Source organism: Fundulus heteroclitus, chromosome 1 (assembly GCF_011125445.2).
Source record: "Fundulus heteroclitus isolate FHET01 chromosome 1, MU-UCD_Fhet_4.1, whole genome shotgun sequence".
Taxonomy (NCBI): Eukaryota; Metazoa; Chordata; class Actinopteri; order Cyprinodontiformes; family Fundulidae; genus Fundulus; species Fundulus heteroclitus.
In genome coordinates this window covers 13,826,648-13,844,969 of record NC_046361.1, presented here as the reverse complement: position 1 = coordinate 13,844,969, position 18,322 = coordinate 13,826,648, and the positions used below count along the sequence as shown (strand labels likewise).

Here is an 18,322-nt window from a genome sequence, read left to right as displayed (position 1 = left end):
TTTCTGAAAGTTAGATGGGGACCTCTAGTGGCCAATACTGAGAATTGCGCCTTTTTAAGTAAAAAACAAAAAACTAAAAAAGTGAAGTCTGCATCATGTTTCAATAGAAACAGATAAAATCATGTCAAACCACAAGGATACTCACAATATGGTTTTAGATTTGTAATTCTTAAAAGCTGACAAAATAAAACAGCATATAGACATCTTTGGGTTCAAATCTTTATTATCACAAAATATGTATACAGTGACAAACTAAAAAAGAAAAAAAATTGCAATGACATACCAAAAGAAAAAAAATCATAACTCTGGCCAGTATGATAAATAATCATCTTAAAATCTCCAGTATGACACGGTTTAATTTACTATGTTTTAATTGTTCCTTCATTAGCGATAATAATTGGTTGTAACAAGATCTCACAATATCAACGGAAACACACTGACATCTGATTTGTTACGGGCTGCTCATATCCAACCGTGTCGTTTTGAATTGGATCAAAATAAAAGCGTAAGGGACCACACCGACGTGTGCAGAGCTCATGTTGCTGAATGCAGGACTTTGACAGTAAATACATTCGTCATGATGTCAGTCACGGCGAGGATTTACAGCACCCTCCACGTTTAACGGCAAAGACGAGTAAAAAAAGCCTATTAAAAAATTAGTTGCTTTAGCAATAATTAGTACTGGGAATTAATTGCTCTCTTTCCTTTTTAAATCAGGAATTCCTCACAACAAATTATTTACTGCGGTTCTTCAACATTGAGCTTTAGACCTCTTCACTGTGTGTGCGCGGCACCAAGAAGAACTCGAGTCCTCATCCAGCCTCATTTATCATAAACCCTGTTGTTTTAAGCTCTGGTAGGTTTAGAACAGCTCATTTCTGACTGATCAATACATCTTCCTGCTTTGAAAGGCATTTTCTCTTGTATTTCCCATTTTGAGGAGTGGCTAAGAAAATCTGAGTCTTTGTGTGGCGTCATTTTTATACCACGCTGACCCATGAAGGCAATTCTTAATAATGAAAAATACCCATGTGCTCTGATATGTTTAAAAAAGTAAAAGTATAAATAAAAGAAACATGTTTTACAGCAATTGTTAAGGGTGCCAATAACTGTGCCACTTGGGATTTTAATTATATATATATAAAAAAAAAATGTATGGGAATTTTTCCATCTCTGAAAAAAAAAATATTCTACATGAAGCTACAGCAGTAAAAGATGCATTTTTAATCTAATTTCCATTCATTCAGAGATACTTCTGATATTCTTTAAAAGAACAAAAGAAAACAAAAATCTGCCTTTAACATTGCTTACACAAGACACTGTTTCACTGTGTTTCGGTAACTAAAATGCTGATCCAACAAATTAACTTGTGTAGTTTGAGGTGTAAGAATCCTGTTTATGTCCGACATGCGACTGCAGATGTAGGAAAAGCCTCTGTAGATAAATCGATATGCAAAATAAATCTTTTTTTTTTTTGTGCCGTAGACACCGGATGAATTATTTCCTGCCTTTAAATTACTCTGCAGGATTCCCCTGTAGATATTCTGCAGTAGTCTCTTACTGCAAAGAAAAGAAGCCAAATCAAGTTTGACTCCTTTCTACTCAAAACCGAACTGTAAACAAGAAACGAAGGTAGTTTACATTCTCTAATCCAAACTTTAAACGGCTAGCTTACCAAGAAAAACGAGTTACAAAAGAACTTCAGCGCCAACCTTTCATAAATAGATGGTTGTAAACAGGAATCCAAACATTTTACCAACCTGATCTTCTGATATTTTTTTTTTTTGCACAGGATATTTATATTCATAAAAATCTATTTCTGTAGTACCGTCTCAAAGGATCCCACAGTGCTGGTCTGAAGTGGTTGTGTATTGCACAAAGATGTGAGCTCAGCTGGTGAAGGAGGCGCAGCGGATAACCAGAATGAAAACAAAGGGATGCAGGATCCTTTGGAGGAGAGAAAGGAAGCAAAGATGGGTTTTTTTTGTGTGCCTTTAGGAGTTATAAATATATTCCACCTGTAACAATAATAATTAAAAAAAAGATGCTCAGAGACTGATTTGTATTTTAGCTTTTGAGCTCTAAGTGCCTCTTGATAAGTTTTTAATCTGAGAAAATGGTTGCAAAAAAATAATAATTAAAAAATAAAAATAAAAAAAATCTTCCAAGAACTAAAACGCCACAAATAAACTGAAACTGTTTTGCTAAAAATACACAAGCTGTCTGCACCACCTTCTGGTTCACTGAGTGGAAACACATGTAGTTCTTTTTAAAGGCGTGTGTCCTGTTTGTGTTGCCGCGCTCTCACTGTGAGAACCCCACAAGGATGACGGTTACATTAATAAGAGGAGAAGTGTCTGTGATACACATAATGTTCCTCCATCGGTCATAAAAGACTTCCACCAGACGTCCGCCGTGTTCCTTCCTGTCCTCCAAGTGATCGGCTTTCTTCACTAGGCGGCCATTAGATTAGCCAGAGTCACCGTATTTGGGGAAGTTAGCTGAAGGTACGCAGAAATGTTCTCCTGCCGTGTTCTCCGCCGACAGATCCAGGGTAACGGCAGTGACTCCGGGGTTGGCTCTGCGGCCTTTCCCGTAACAATCCTTGGCACCAGTGCTGGAGAAGAGAAGGTGGTGTGCAGTGCGTCACAAACCTGTGTCTTCCTTGGCTTTTCTCCCACAATCATTTGCCCTCGTCTGTGGCCATAAAGAAGTTCTAGCACTGAAATCACGTCCGCTCGAAGCGGGACTACAGCTTCATGTTTCTGAAGTCCTTGGATACGCTCTGCAGGTAAGCCACATGAATGGCACTGAGGAAGTCCGAGTCATTCTGGGGGAGGAAGCAAGAGAGCAGATTGAATAAAATGTGTCAAAAGTGAAAATTATTTAAACGGGCACATTCATTGGCACCCGTTTTAAAAGGGGAGGAAAAAGCTTTATAATAACGTTTATGCACTGGTATAATGTCACATAGGAAAATGTTGAAAGGTCCTACCTGAAATTTAAACACATTTTTTTGCAAAAACAAAACTCTACGATTCTATTGATACCCGCTTTGGCCAATAACAAGCGCTCAGCATTCGCTCTAGTGTCCTCTAGTGTGGAAGAAGTGTGTGGACCTGGCCACGTGTTTTAGATCATTATCCACAGAACCAATAACCAGCCATTTTCAGCTTTCTGACTGTTTCCACCAGATTTAAATACAAAACGTCATAATACTTCAGAGACCTTCTGAGAAGGTTCCCAGAGAACTGAGAACTAGAAAAGTCAGCTGCCAAACAGCTGGGATTTAGTCTCGTCGGACCGGTTCTACTTATAGTCCCGGTACAGTTTATCAAACTCCAGATCTTTATGTTTGTGATGGTAGGACCCCAAGTCACAGCTCTTCGCTGCGGGTCTCCAACAAAATACGGTTCTTCTTCCAGCCAAGAGCCCAGTGGCTAAAATAAAAAGTGTGTCGGGTCAAAATTATACCTCAGAGGAACAGAAAGGGATTAAAATTGCTTGGAGACTCTGATCAGTTTTAGTGTAAACAACAAGTCCCATTTATTTTAAAGAACTTTTAAGAAAACCAGTAATTAAAAACTAAGTAAAAACATGTTTAACATATTTCTTCCCAGCAGAATAAAGAGAATAAAATTAAATAGCTGTTTTTTTTTTAAATCCACAGCAATAAAAAACATTTATTTTAAGGTTTTTACACACCACCAATAAAAAGGTGACAGTAAACGTGTGCAGCGCTGTCACATTTACTATAGGCGTGTCTGGAAACATGCGTGTTGTGATCATCAGAGCCGCGGACGGCGGTACCTTGATGAGGTGTATCAAGGTCTCCTGCAGCTGCGTTTTACTGCAGTGGGCCTGAAGAGGCTCCGCAGGTCTTCCAGACGCAGACGGTGGATCCGGAGGAGCAGACGGGACCGCGGGTATCGTTGTGGTTTTATTCATGCTCTGTTGGAAGGCGCTGGGAGACAGCAGCACTGAGGCGTCGGAGCCTGGGACAGCGAGTCCAGGGCTCATGGGAATAGCCTGAGAAAAAAAAAAAAAAGGGTTGAAAGAAATGTGGTGGTTTACAAACCAATGGCAACGGAGCATCAGAACCTGGAGTCAAAGTCCGGAGCAAACAAAGCTGAACTCACAGACATGGGCGCGATCAGGTTGGGAGGCTGAGAGAAAACGTCCTTCTTGGGCTCTTGGAAGCTGCGAGGTGGAACCAGCGTGCTTGGAAGGAAGCTGGGTGCCAGGATGGGTTTGTGGATGCCAGAGTTCACAGATGAAGCTGCTGGTTTGAGAGAGCCGACCATGTCCTGTCCCAGAAAGGCAGCTGGAGGAGCGGCGGGCGCAGTGAGGGCGTTGTGTTGCTCCGAGCCTCCAGGAGCCATCACCAGAGGGGAGGCCGGGCAGTGAGGCTGGGGCTCTGGCATGGGAACCATGGACTTGAAGACAGGACTGGGATTGAGCGCGTAAGGAGCGGGTCCGTGTGGCTGCTGGCCAGCGCCGGGGTCGTGGCTCGAGAACTGCTGCGCGAGGAGCGGGCTTTGGTGAGCTGCAGCGGGATAGGGCTGCTTCTGTACGTAGGCGTGTGGGACGTCCCTGGAGGAGGCGGCGTTCTGTGCAGCAGGTTCTTTGGGGAGCGGAGAACCAAAGAGCTCCTCAACAGTGATCTGCTTCACCATCGTATGGGAGCTCTGGGCGGTGAGAAGTGAAACATGATTAGCTCAAGTAAATGACCGGCACAAAGCTAACTGAGCTCACATTTCAATTAAATGTTATTTATATAGCACCAATTCATGATACATGTCATCTCAAGGCACTTTACAAAGTCAAATTCAACCAGATTATACAGATTGATGAAAAAGTTTCCTATCTAAAGAAACATAGCAGTCTTGACAAGCAGCATTCATTCCTCTGAAAGAGCGTAGAGCCACAGGGAGAGTCGTCTGCATTGTTGATGGCTTTGCAGCAATCCCTCATACTGAGAAAGCATGAAGCGACAGTGGAAAGAAAAAACTCTCCTTTAACAGGAAAGATGTTGTCTCGTTACAGCCACAAACAACAAGGTATGTCGATGAGCTTCTATCTGACAGAGCAGCACAAAGTTCGGCCCAATTGTGAAAATTTAAAATTCAAAGTCTTTTTACAAATACAATTCTGGCGTGTATTTGTATTCAATGGCCTTTACAAAAATCCCTCCTTCAGAAGTCACCCAATTAGTGAGCTCACCTTCAGCAGGGACAGAGCAGCTGCTCAGAGTTTACTGGAAGGTGGATGATGTTTAATATACAGGGTAATCCTACAAGACAAGGGCTCAGGATCACCTTCCAGCAGGGGAACCACCTCACAGCCAGAACGACCAGGAAGTGATTTATATCACATGGTTCTTCTCAGGTGTTAAAACGGCCCATTCAACATCCTGCTGAAAATCTTTGGCTAGACTTGAAAACTGGGGTTCACGGACGCTGACCATCCGAACCGACTACACTTGAGACATTTTTGCAAAGACGAGTGGAGAAAACGTCAGTGTCCAGATGTGCAACGTTGTTGGAAACAAAGCCTGACGGACTTGCAGCTGTAATCATCCTAAAACGGTGGTTCTGCTAAATATTGACTCGGTGAGCACGAATAGATGCGTTTGCCACACTTTTCAGATTTTCACCCATACACAAAATTGAAAGAACACGTACGTTGGTATACCTTCACTCAGAAACCATTGTTTGTTGGTCTTGTACATAAAATCCAAATAAAATAACTTGAAGTTTGTGGTTGTAACCTGACAAGACGTGGCAAAGTTGACTGGTCATATAGAATGCAAAGCATCTGCGAGTCGTCTCTACATCCCTGTTAATAAAAAGCCAAGCTGGACTGTGGGAGGATCGGGATTCATGTTAAATTATTCATGAAAACCTTTTCCGCTTGTGTTTCAAAGTTTCTCGTAGAAATCTTCTGCAGCCTAAAAAAATCTGGGTCAAACCAGAAGGCTTTGAAATCTGCCGTTTTATTCAACCGGGATAGTCCCATTGAGATAAAAATCTCTCTTTTACTAGAGAGACCTGGCCAAGAAGGCAGCAGCACAGTTACTGAAAATAAAGAAATACAACAAATCAGGTGAAATTCTCTCGCTTCTAATTTGCTTTTACTTTAAATTACATTAGCACAAGATTAAAAACTCAAACCGACCACAAAAACATGTAATCTTTATGCGTCATTAGGATAAGGTTTTTTTGTCTTATGCCACCTCTTCTGTTGTAATTAAATTCAAGTATTCAGAAGTTGTTTGTCTTGCCTTAAATTTATCAATTAAATAACTTCCCAAGAAATGAGCTTTAGTCTGCAACTTAACCAACACTGGCAGGTAACATGGGGGCTGCCAAATGCAGGTAAATAAACTACCTTTTCAGCAGGGTGTGTTCTGTGCGGTTCTGGAGCCTTCCTGATGCACGTTGACTCTGCAGACTCTTCTGTTTCTCCACTCTGCGCCTGGAAAACACACAGTCATGTTTAGGTTTCACTACAAGTCTGTAAAGAACAACCAAGGATAGAAGCACAAAATAAAGAAGAGTTGAAGGAGCCACAGGACCTGAAAACTCAAACTTTTGCTGTGCTTGCATCTCCAGCTCACATGCAAACAATTTATGGTGTGAAGAGAGTTGTTTTATACAAGGACTGGATATACAAAAATTATTAAGAATTATAATGCAGAGGGTGGCTTTGCACATAGTCATGTTGCTCTCTGTGCTAAAATCCAAAAAACAATTTATTCTTTTTCAATAAAGTTCAAATGATAATGATTGACAAAACAGGGCAAAACCCTTCAAAGAATGCAGGAGCTAAGACTGTTCTCAAAAACATCTTTTGAAAATTTAGTCTAGAACTATGGGGCTCAAACACCTTTTCAAAACGTTACACTTTCCAGACTCAAATTTCTTGAGCATTTGCTGAGATATTGAGTCGGTATTTGAGCACAACTAAAAAAGTTGCAGTGGATTTTTGAATATTTCCACAGAGTCTGCAAATCAACACGAGGAACGAGGGATGGACAGGAAGGAAAGTGCATGAATGGTGGGACAGATGGATGCGTGGAGGCTAGACTGATAGATTAATGGAGAGCAGGACCGATGGGGAGATGGAGGGATTGACGTAATATGGACAGCCGGACGGATTCAGCTGATCACATCAGATTTCAAATTTATAATGATGGAAGTAAAACAGAATAAAGCCAGAAAATAAACCATATATATTTTTCTACATACCTTATTTTACTTCTCTATACTTATCCAGACAGGAAACATAATTTCCCCAACTTATCAAAACCGTTTAGACTGATTTTTAACGTCATTTATGTCGATGCCGTCGCCACCTACTGGTAGCTATGATACATTACATCCATTTTGACCATAGAGGAGGAACAGTATCCGGGGGCCAACATGCATTAAATAATCCCAGACTTTACATCACAGGCTACGTCTAGTAACGTATTTCAATCCTATGAATAGTAACACCTTTTTGAAAATTCTGTGTTAATGTTTGAGTGGGAAGGAGTGACAAATTTAACATTTACTTGGATAAAAAGATACGTTTCTCTAAGTTATTGAATGAAATTGTGACACGGTGCTTCCTCACCCTCTGGTATTCCTCCTTGGCTTTGCTGAGCAGCTCCAGGATGTCGATCGGCCGGGGTTCTGCAATTCCATTGGTTCTGCCTGGATCTACCCTCTCTGGGGTCTTTCTCAGGGCGTGGTCCGCTTCTTGTTTCACAATCCTGGAGGATAAATAGAGGCAGCACATGTACAGGTGCATTTCAGGTCCAAATGACATTAAAAATGTACCATTATTACCGAACGGCCACTTTACTGCTGATAAAAGGTATATTTAGGACCAACAAAGGATGATTTTATTCTATTCTAACCGTGACTTGATCAAAAAGGTAGAACATAAACAGTTTTATGACACAAAGTGTAATTTAATGAAAGAACATTTCTTTTGTAGTCATTTGCAGCAAGTGATTAGGACCCCAAATTCTGTTTCTCTGCACATCAGACCAATAAAAGGATTTCTAATAAAGAAATGCCCAGTTATGGCAGAGTTTATAGTTGATAAGGGCTTCCATGAGTTACTGCCCTTGGCTCTGCTGAGGATACCCAGATGGCTTTAATAATGACACACAACTTATCTACATTGCTGGCTCTGCCCAAACTTCCTCTTGACAATACCTCGTTGTTTCGCTCTGAGGGTCAGGTCAGGTGAGTTTTCTGGCGGGTAAAGCAGTGACGCTATGGCCATTAAAGAAGGTGCTGGTACTTTAGGCAGTGTGGGCGAGTGCCACGAGCTCCAGGAGAATAAGACCAACAGCTCCATAAGGCTCGACAGCAGAGGGAAGCATCAGGTCAGGTTCTCCAAACTGTCGTCTGTGCCGACGTTGGACTTGATTAAACACAACAGACCAACGTCAGCAGACGACAAGTCTCACCAAAATTTCAGTGGAGGCTCCACACTGTGGTCCAAGCAACTCAGCGGGTCTGTTCCTCTCCGCTCTGAACTCTGGGACTTCCATTTCCAAATTAAATCCTAAATTTACTTTTACTTTACAAAAAAAAAGGGACAGAGGACACGTGAAGAAGAGTCCAGCTGCTTCATCCTTAGCTTCTGACAGCATCTCTGATTCAGGGGTGACAGCTGTAGCACCTTTTTCTGACACCTGTTCCTTCTCAGCTTCTCATTCATGTGCGTCTGCTCAGCACTCTCTACATGACCGGCCACTTTAACAAAGACTTTATGCCGCTTCTTTTTCTCATGTAGTGTGTCTTTAGGACATCAGTCAACCCAGGCCATGAAGGAACATTTATGTATTAAATATCTTTTATTGTGTAACATCCTAATATTCTGAAAACTGAATTTGGGCTTTTCGTCAGCTGCCAGCCACAATCAGCAGGAATAAATGCTTGAAACCAGTGACGTGCAGTCAGGGGAGGCAAGTGAGGTATATAATAATGATAACATAATATAAATTGTGATTCACTCAGTCATTTGTAATAAAAGTAATTTTTTTTTTTTATCTAATTTCCCCATTTTTATCATATTCTCTTTATAAAGAGAACTTTTACCGGAAAGTGACCGATATTTCAGTGCAGAAAGAGCGCCGCATGGACTTAATTTATAAGTAGAGGTAAGACAGCGATAATTATTCATGTTTTGTTTTTGTAATGAAATGTGCGTAATGTGTGTTATAGTTTTAGAATGTGTTACAAATGCAGAAATCCATCATAACTCGTAAACTGTTACCAATCAAATGACAAATAATTTAGTAGGGTTTTTTTTCATCAAAGAATCAATATTTTTTCCATGTCTCTTACTGAATTTATTTGGCTCAATCGGTCTCCTGCAGCACTTTGCAATGAGTCTACTCTGTAGAGAGTATATATTTGTAAATCTGCTCCGCTCTGATGACGTCAGTGCCTCACCAGCTATGAACCCTACCGCACGTCACTGCTTGAAACGTATCACTCTGTTTAATAATTAAATGCAATATGACTTTCTTTTTTTAAAGATGCTTTTCTGAAATATTTTAACAGTTGAACGATATTCTTACTTAATGAAAACTGTAAGTTTGAAACCTGTTTCTTGCTTTTAAGAGTTCATACTGATAAATTCCTACTGAAGAACAGACAGAGGCAAATGTCTTATCTGATTTATACAGAGATGAATGTTCTTACTTGACCATCAGCTGGGCGATGCGTTGACAGTCCCGCTTGTCGTAGAACCAAATACTATAGATACCCACTGTGAGAAAAACACAAACAGTTGCTTTTAGGGAGAGCCGACTATCAGGAGCAGCACGGCTAAAAACCACAGCCGGCCACAGAGGGGCTGGATCTTTAGATGATCTACGGAACCATTAATCGAAACAGGTTTATATTGTTTACAGGTTAGGTAAAGAACATTTCAGATTTTTTGGTAGAATATTACAAACCTTATATTTGGATCAAGCTAAGGCATAAGTTCTCTGAAGCAAATCATGTTATTCATTGTTAAAAAAAAAAAAAAAAAAAAAAAAAAAAAAAAAATCAAAACATGGGAAAAACTTTACCTGCAGATTAATAAAACTAACAGCAGTCCTGCTTTCATCAAACCAATAACTAGCTAATAGAGCAATGCAATTGTGTTATTTGTGTAATAAAATGCTGCCGCACTCAGGGGTATTAGCCTAGCAACCCAGGCGTTTTGCCTCCCTGCAGCCCCTCCTGTGACCAGAGGGAATAAGAAGAGATGTAAACAAGTGTGCAGATAACGTAGATGTTTCTCCCCAGCAGCAAACTTCAACTCTGAACGTAACCTACAGCCTCGGGCGGTTCGCTCAACGGCACTCAAAGGGGACAGCGTTTAGACGCCGACGATCGGCAACTGCCAACATCTCTGAGGAATCTACCTTCTGTTCGCCTGACTTTCTGCTCTTTAATCGCACTTCTTCTGCAGGAAACTGTCTCTGAGGGGGAGGAGCCTCCTCGTAGCGTTTCTCTCCAGAGCATGAACCAGGTGTCTGACATAGGAGCTACGCCTTCACAGCAGCAGCTGCACTGCAGACAAGAGGCCTTACACGCCGACAGAAGCGACTAAACCAGAGACCTACGACCAGAGCCGAGACGAACCGATGGAAGAGAAGCGAGGAGAAATTAGACAAGCAAGCCTCGCTCTCCTGTGAAGCCACCAGAGACGCGCCTCCTCCTGGAGCGGCGGCGAGTCGCGGCGTCATGTCGTCGATTCCAGCCCGGCTGATGGGAAAGCCGAGTCCGAAGGGGGAGCAGTCCACTTTGACCCTGACCCTGGCCATGCTGTTTTTCCTCATAAGCAAACAGATGGGAAAGCAATCCAACTCTTTGTTTGTCGCCTTGATGAAACTTCTGTTCAGACTTCTAATAGATTACCTGGGCGGCAGCGCCGTCAGCTACTTTCTGAAGATCTGACAGCCGTCGGGACGTCCCGTTTCGCTGCTCCGACTAACTTCCAGTGAGATTAATATCAAGTAGCAGCCCGACGCGCCAATCACAGCCCAGAGGGTTTGGTCCTTTCCCAAATGCAGGAAGATGTCCGTAGCCGAGCTAAGCTGAAGTTGCTGCGCGGTCGGCCAAGGCCATGAGTGACCAGGTTTTCCTGCTTAACGCTCCAAGAGGACTCAAAAATGCCTTCAAGCAGAACGGACGACAGATGCTCCACCAGACGTTGGGAAGATGCTTGTCGAGCATTTTCGGAGGTACGAGTTCTATAATGTACAAACTCCCTCTGCCAGATGCAAACAGATGTGTAGGTTTTAAGCATAAGACCCCCGATGTCTGATAACGAGGAGGGAAAAGGTCTGTTTCATGGAACTACTACACAAACTGAAACATGTACAACATGATCTAATAGCTTATATTTACAACAGATGAGCAACAAACATTCCTCCTGATACTGACATTATTATGGTTATAATTACAACAAGTATTGTTAGTTTTTATCATCACACTGACTTAAGTAAAACCATTTAAAAAAAATCCTACATTTACTTGTAATTTAAGTGCTCAGTTTAGTAGCCTTTAATTCAGCAAGCTGACCAGCAGTGCACAACAACAGGTGGGGGAGGTACAGATTCCGGTCAAAACTCCGGTCTCCACCAGGACCTTTTCCTATTATAGCGTTAAAGGAGCTTTAAACCAATAGGTATGACATGAGCACAAACTAAAGTGCTTTTGAAACTTTGTACACCCTTGATAAGCCTGCATACCGGCATCTGGCACATGCCCACTAGGAGCTTGTCGTGTTGTGCTTATTTTTAGATGTTTTAAAAATTGGATTTTGCAAAAACCAATTAATATATGTGCTTTGACATTTGATACATTATACAGGAAAGAAAAATTCACATTATTCTCACCGAGCTTAGAGGAGTTTTTATCAGGAATGATTAAATAATGATTTTATCTTTTTGTAAATTTTCTTAAGCAGCAACAACAAATGTTGATTCTGCCAAACATTTGATTTCTGTGCAACTTTTTTCCAAGACCACAAAGGCCTGGGTGTGACAGGCAAACCATCTCAAATGGCAGCCAGAGCCCTTGGAGAAACAAGGAGCACATCTGCTGAAATGCAAATAAAAATAAAACCAACAAGCACCTCTGAGGTACGGTCGAGTTCACAAGGTAGCAGAAACCTTTCTCCGCATATCCCTTCATCTTTTTTACGCTATTCCTCAAAACACTCACAGTTGCCGTTCCTGTAGAGCAGGAAGGGATCCTGCAGCTGGAACTCCAGATCTTTGTTTATCGGCTCCACGAGGTTTTCTGTACTCAGCCGATTCATGATGGTGAAGCCATGGTGAGGGGAGGCAGACCTTCGACACCACAGAGCAGATAAAGATCAACATGACAAAGTTTGGCTTCAGAAAACCTATTAAGTCCAAAAGCAATTAAGTATAACCTACTTGACAATAAAATTAAAATTAAATAATAAAATAAATAAATCACAGACATGCACACATTAGCTTAATACTATAACATTCTTTAGTAGGATCTTATGAGAGCAGAGCAGTAACAGATCCAAAACTGTGGACTGAAGAAAAGCTATAAAGAGTGGAGAAAGCATCCCCCATGTAATGTGATTAAAAAACAAAAAAACACAAATACTATGAGTGACTACTGTTAAAAAGTGTTTCTACAAGCTATTTTAATAAAGGATGTCTGAGTTTTTTGTCTTTGGGCTCATCTCTGTTGAACAATACCACTGTGGATTATGTTATGCGCCTTTGTACACCTTAAGGCTAGATTTAAAAAATAAAAAAATAGTCCTTGGATGTAAACCCTGAGATTTAATACAGGGTCTATTTTTCATATTGTGCATATGGTGAAGCTGTGGACGACGGCAGCACGTGTCTCTGTTGTTTACAAGGACCGCGGCCTCGACACGTGCGCTGAATACGTCCAATGACAGCAGGCGACGCAGCAATCAGTAAACAACCTCCATGAGTCTGCAATTAAACACACTTTGGAAACCTTGTGTACTCACCTTGAGTAAACGAACAGAGTTCCCTCTATTTCTGTCTTCTCCTAAGACATAAAACATACATTCTCAGTGAGGAACAGGAACCGCTAACCCTAAGCAGCTGAATTAAAAAAATAAAAAAACACAGCTAACTAGAGTTAGCCAAGTTAGCTAGCGATGCTAGGTTAGCTCAGCGACAACAACACAGATCATTTGTTTATTTCACCTAAAGTACGAGAATAAAAACGGAGATAAAGACACAAAGCCAACCAGCACAGCCTGGATGAACTTTACCAATACTAACATTTATTACAGCTTCTTCGTATTTTTCCTTCCTTTTTTAGAGAGATTAGCTCAGATGCTACATAAACATGTACGTAGCGTGTCGACTTTCTCTCAAACTTACCCACTCGTTCACCTTGGAGTTGAAGGTGTAGAGAGCTACCTGGCCGGTAACATCCAGCAGCTTGTTAATGTACGGGTCTTGTCTCTGCAGAGCGGCTAAGCTCATCATGTGCCCCGCAGTTAAAGTCTCCATCTTCGGAGGGATTTTCTGCAAACACTTGTAGCTTCCGCCGAAGCCCGGAAACAGTGACGTTCAAAAACATCTCCCGGAGAAACCTTCAGCCGGGATCGATTCAAAACGCAGAAATTGTTGCGAAGCCTCGCGTCTTTCCATTTGGGTTTAACAGTTCCTAAATAAGACACGTGAAAAGTAATTCAAATTAATTACTAAATAAATCGACGAATTATTTACTCCCACAACCTTTGAGTTCGTCTTTACTCAGCATGATTATTCATCAGGGTGATGATGATGATGGAGCCACGTTGACCCACTTTAGAGCACACACGACTTAAAAGGTGAAATTATTTATGTAAACAAGACATTTTATCCCTTCAGAATAACACAATTTAACAGTTTACAAAATATAACATACATTTTGGAACATCAAAGAAAAAAAAGTTGAGTTATGTTCCCTTGACGGGTTCTCTTCTCCAAGAGACTTCCTCAGTCTAAGGAGTTGGACCTACTTAACTTTTTTATTATTATTATTTCTATGTCAGGATTATTGAGATGCATCAGGATTAATTGGGAATGTTGAAAAGTTTTCCATGTGCACCGGTTAATATAAAAGTGAATTAAATTTTTAAACTGACAAGTCAAATTTTAGCAGTAACATAATGCCCCCTCCAAAAAAGGAAAGAATAAAGAAAGTAAGAATTTGTAAAATAAGGGAAATGAGGATGATTAAACAAACAAACAAGCTTTGTTGGCCATTTTACAGGTGTAAAAATCTTCAGCACTGCTGTGTTTAAATGAAAACAGGAAAACAAGAAAGGACTCATATCTTTACGCCAAATTCCCCAGGGCACACTGTTGCTGATTATCCTGAACCTTGCGCTGGAGTTTGCTTCCTGTTAAAAGGGAGTCGTTCTTTTCCACTGTGGCCTAATGCTAGCTCAGGATGAATGATTGAAATGACGACTGAGGGGAGTCTCCTGGTTTTCTAAGATAACCTGTCCAGACACTGACCTTGGGGGTGTTTCTCAAAAAGGCTTTCAGCAACGTTGAACATAGGACTTTTAGAAAATCCCAGAAGAAATTCCTCTAGAAATATTCAGTGTGCTTCTTTTTTATTGATTGGAATTGCAGGATGTTCCAAATATAGCTATAATGCACCAGAATGGGATTAAACTACCTGTTTTTGGATTTGATAATCCAAATATGTATTGAATAGGACAGGAATGGACGTAATTTATATGAATTTGGTACCTTTGCTGTTAAATGGTGACTTATTCCACATTAAACCGCTTTGTTTACAATTAATGTCATTTATCAATAAAATATGAATGGAAATGTTCAACCTCCACTCAAAGCTCTGATTTGGAAATGTTGGGTTTGCAGTAAAAAAAAATAAAAAAAATAAAAAAATCACCACAACGCCATAAGAAGCTAAAACAAAACTGACACTGTGCTACATCTTGTTCAACACTAAAACGCTGCATTAAAAACCTGCAAACCAAAGGGTTTCAGTTTAAGTAATAAATCGTCTGCCTCTTCAGTTAATAGTACTAAAATCAATCACCAGAAGCAGGACTTTGATAAATAAAACAAATGTACAGCGTCAGGCGCATGTTAAACGGAGACTGTGAGGCCCCTGCGCTTGTGGCCCTGCTGAATGGCAGGTCCCTTGCCTCACCTGCCTCTCTGCTCGGGGGAACATTGGGAGCGGGGGATTATAATCGCAGGATTACGCCTCTGCAGTGAAACCGTTTTATCCTCGACGCAGCCACAGGTAATCCAATCACTGCTAACCTTCCACCAGAGCCTCTCTCAGCAATTCACTTCCTTCTGCGTCGCCGTCGAGTGAGGCCAGAAACCGGCGCAGAATATGAGGCCCGGGAGAAGAGCGAGGTGACAGAATGCCGTTCATTATAAGGGGGAGACCCCTGCGTGGTGAGTCTACTATTTACAAATGAATGGAAAATATACCATTGATTACGCAATTCAGCAATGACCACCAGTTAAAGTTTACCAGTGTTACTCTTTTTTTCTAACGGGGACGCATATGTTTTATTTTTTATTTTTACCAAAGCTCTAGGATTAAACACTGTTTTACACTTTATTCCTGCAGCATGGCATTGTAAGCTCAATACTATAACCACATGTGTCTGACCGGGAATAAACAAATACTATTATTAAGAAGACGCGTCTCTCAGGTTTGCGCCCTTGTGTGTGCGGTTTTTTTTTTTTTTGCGCACAACTTCGCTCCAACTAGGGCCCCGTTTGCCCAGCCTTCCAGTGAGAATAATTGACAGGAGCGGATTGACTGGCCGCCGCCGCCACCGCCGCCGGTGCCAGCCAGTCCTCTCGGATGCGCCGTGCAGCCAGGCAGGCACCCGGATGTGTGGCGAAAATGTTCGGCGCTCCTCTCAGAGAGTCTGCGCTCGGAGAATCTTCTTTCGTAGTTCGGGTTAGCGCCTCGCTTCGTCGTCTTCAGGGGGGTTTCCTCTTCCAACGATGAGTTGGATTTGACGCGGATCTTTTCGATGTGGATTCGAGGATGCAAGAGGCGGATGAACAGTCTGAAGGTAAAAAAAAAAAAAAGGAGAGGAGAGGAGAGAGCTGCTGCGCGCTGAGAGCAGGAGGAGAGTTGGAGCGCTGAGGGGGCGAGAGCGCTCGTTTGATTTTTATTCCCCGACTGTCCCCCCCAGTTATCTGCCAGTTTTTTGTTGTTATCGGAGTCGTGCTTCCTGGAGAGAGGATGCTGATAGATTCTTAAGTGTGAATTCTTCAGAATATGCATTGACATTAAGGCGTATTTTCTTCACTGTTGCTTTGTGATCACACTTCAGCTCCATTGGGAAGTGAGTTAAGGATGTGGCGCTCAGAAGAAAAGAAAAATGGTTGACTATATTAGTTGTAATGCCATGATCAAATGCTAGCGAAGGGACTTGCATGCAATGTAGAATAAACGCAGACATGCCAAATCAATCTTAAGTGGGTTCAGATTTTTTTAAAATAAACTTTGCAAGTGGTGCAAACCAGAGATCATAGATGTCTTTATCGGATCCAACATGATAAAGTCGTGTTAAAGTCACTCATTGTATGATTTAATATGATTTAAAAAACAACAACATAGTTTCCCCACTACAATGATGACAACAAAACCAGATCTAAGAGAATGACACTCTTAGTTTCATTCTGTTGTGGAAATTCGATGCAATTACTTCAAGAAATAATTAAAAAATATATTTAAAGCCTGCTTTTGTTGTTATATCTATATTTAAAAATCTTATCTTTATAATTTTATTGTGGAGAGTTCAGGAGCCACTTGCGGCTCCAGAGCTGCAGGTTGTAGACAACTTGCTTAGGCATGAAAAATGTCAATGACCTCCTAAAATTGGTAGTGTTTTTGTTAAACAAACATGCAGGAACCTATTCCTTTCTACCACTCTGTTCTTTAATAGCACAATTATATCAAGCTGATTTTTAGCATAATGCAAAATGTTCTAGTCCTGTATACCTGATTATTCATAAGGGGAAACCCCAGGGATTATTATTGGGTCCCATTATATTTGCAGTTTAATAACTTGTGCAACTGCAATCACCGTTTGATGTTGTTCAGAAGAATCTCTATGAGTTGAAATTCAATCACACTCTGATCCAACTAATATAAGGTGCTTTTCAAAATAAAAGAATAGGAACATAATGCTTGTCATACAAATTGTTACACTACATGGTCAAGTGACTGAATGGGTATCACATTGCTAATAACTTGGATTTGATTTTTGAAACATTAAATCCAAGTTTTTATAATTTCAGTGCAAGAAAAATACTCATGAAGCCATTATTATCAATGCTTGACTCTGGGGATATTTTATACATGCAAGAAAATGTTTATATCTCAAACAAACTGTTTTTGGTGCAAGTGCCTTTGACTCCATTATCTGGGTGTGAGTTACAGAAATATTTTATGATTCATACCTGCCACATATGGATCATTTTAAAAGGCACTCCACCCATTTCTTTGGCATCTCATTCAAAGAAATTGAAACTGTAGAAAGAGACTGAAAGTGTTTGTGTCTTTGGAACCAAAATGTAAAATTTTTACAAAAGAAAAAAAATCCCTCCTCTTGGCCATCTTTATCTTTAACTTTCTGCATGGTTCAGGCTAGCAGATCGAATTATAAATTTTATTCAGTAAGATTTTCTTTTTTGTGACATGTTGTACAGTTGGCCCGGCTGGGTGTGATCCTTAGCTGGAGTGTACCAAACTGTCAGGACATTGTCTTTTTCACTCGTGGTCTGCATTGATTTTAACGACTGTCTCCCTCGGTCATGCAGGCTGTCCCTCTCTCTTACTATTCTGTAATCCTTTTGAACCATTTCTCCTGTTTTCCATTTTCTGCTGACTTATTTCTTGATTGTTCCCTGTTAGATGCTTGGATACAATTTCTGTCAACAGTAGTACAAGACAGAATTGCTCCAAAATATAAGTCAAATTGTGTTGTTGATGTGATAATGATGTTTTCCCCCCTTCAAACTGAATTCTGACACTTCTCTTTATGCAGGAACTGAAATACAGATAATCCCTTAAGCTGCACAAAATCAGTGCTCCGCATCAAGAACGTCAAAGCGCTAACATTTATTCTGCTCTTGTTTTTGTTGTACAAAAAAAAAATCTCAGTTGAATGATTTCTGCTTGTTTAATTTTGACAGTTTTTTTCTTCCAAAGGCAGTATGGTGAGATGTTCGAAGTTCAAATACTCGATTGTCATTAATTTGGGAGCTTTCAATGATGTTCTTCAACCA

The 18,322-nt window shown here is 40.8% G+C and overlaps 2 protein-coding genes across 22 annotated transcripts in view; one reads left to right on the top strand and one right to left on the bottom strand.

Moving 5' to 3' along the window:
• Positions 1-205: 205 nt before the first annotated feature.
• On the bottom strand, positions 206-13,605 carry dcp1a (decapping mRNA 1A). Its single transcript, XM_012877216.3, has 9 exons — positions 13,412-13,605; positions 13,030-13,070; positions 12,231-12,358; positions 9,711-9,777; positions 7,621-7,759; positions 6,391-6,477; positions 4,140-4,688; positions 3,811-4,029; positions 206-2,830 (listed from the first exon to the last, which is right to left on the bottom strand). Exons 1-9 carry the CDS (start codon positions 13,541-13,543, stop codon positions 2,750-2,752), a joined length of 1,443 nt encoding a protein of 480 aa, XP_012732670.2. The 5' UTR covers positions 13,544-13,605; the 3' UTR covers positions 206-2,749.
• The window catches only part of cacna1db (calcium channel, voltage-dependent, L type, alpha 1D subunit, b), a 111,921-nt gene continuing 103,653 nt past the window's right edge, over positions 10,055-18,322 (top strand). For 19 of the 21 annotated variants that reach the window (XM_036135549.1, XM_036135618.1, XM_036135601.1 and 16 more), the window contains exon 1: positions 10,055-11,245. In XM_036135549.1, coding sequence (XP_035991442.1) covers positions 11,128-11,245 — 118 coding nt within the window. In that variant the 5' untranslated portion in view covers positions 10,055-11,127. Of the gene's footprint in view, positions 11,246-15,304; positions 15,464-15,778; positions 16,099-18,322 lie in introns of those variants that run through there. The other 2 variants (XM_012877188.3, XM_012877189.3) reach the window with 2 other exon arrangements.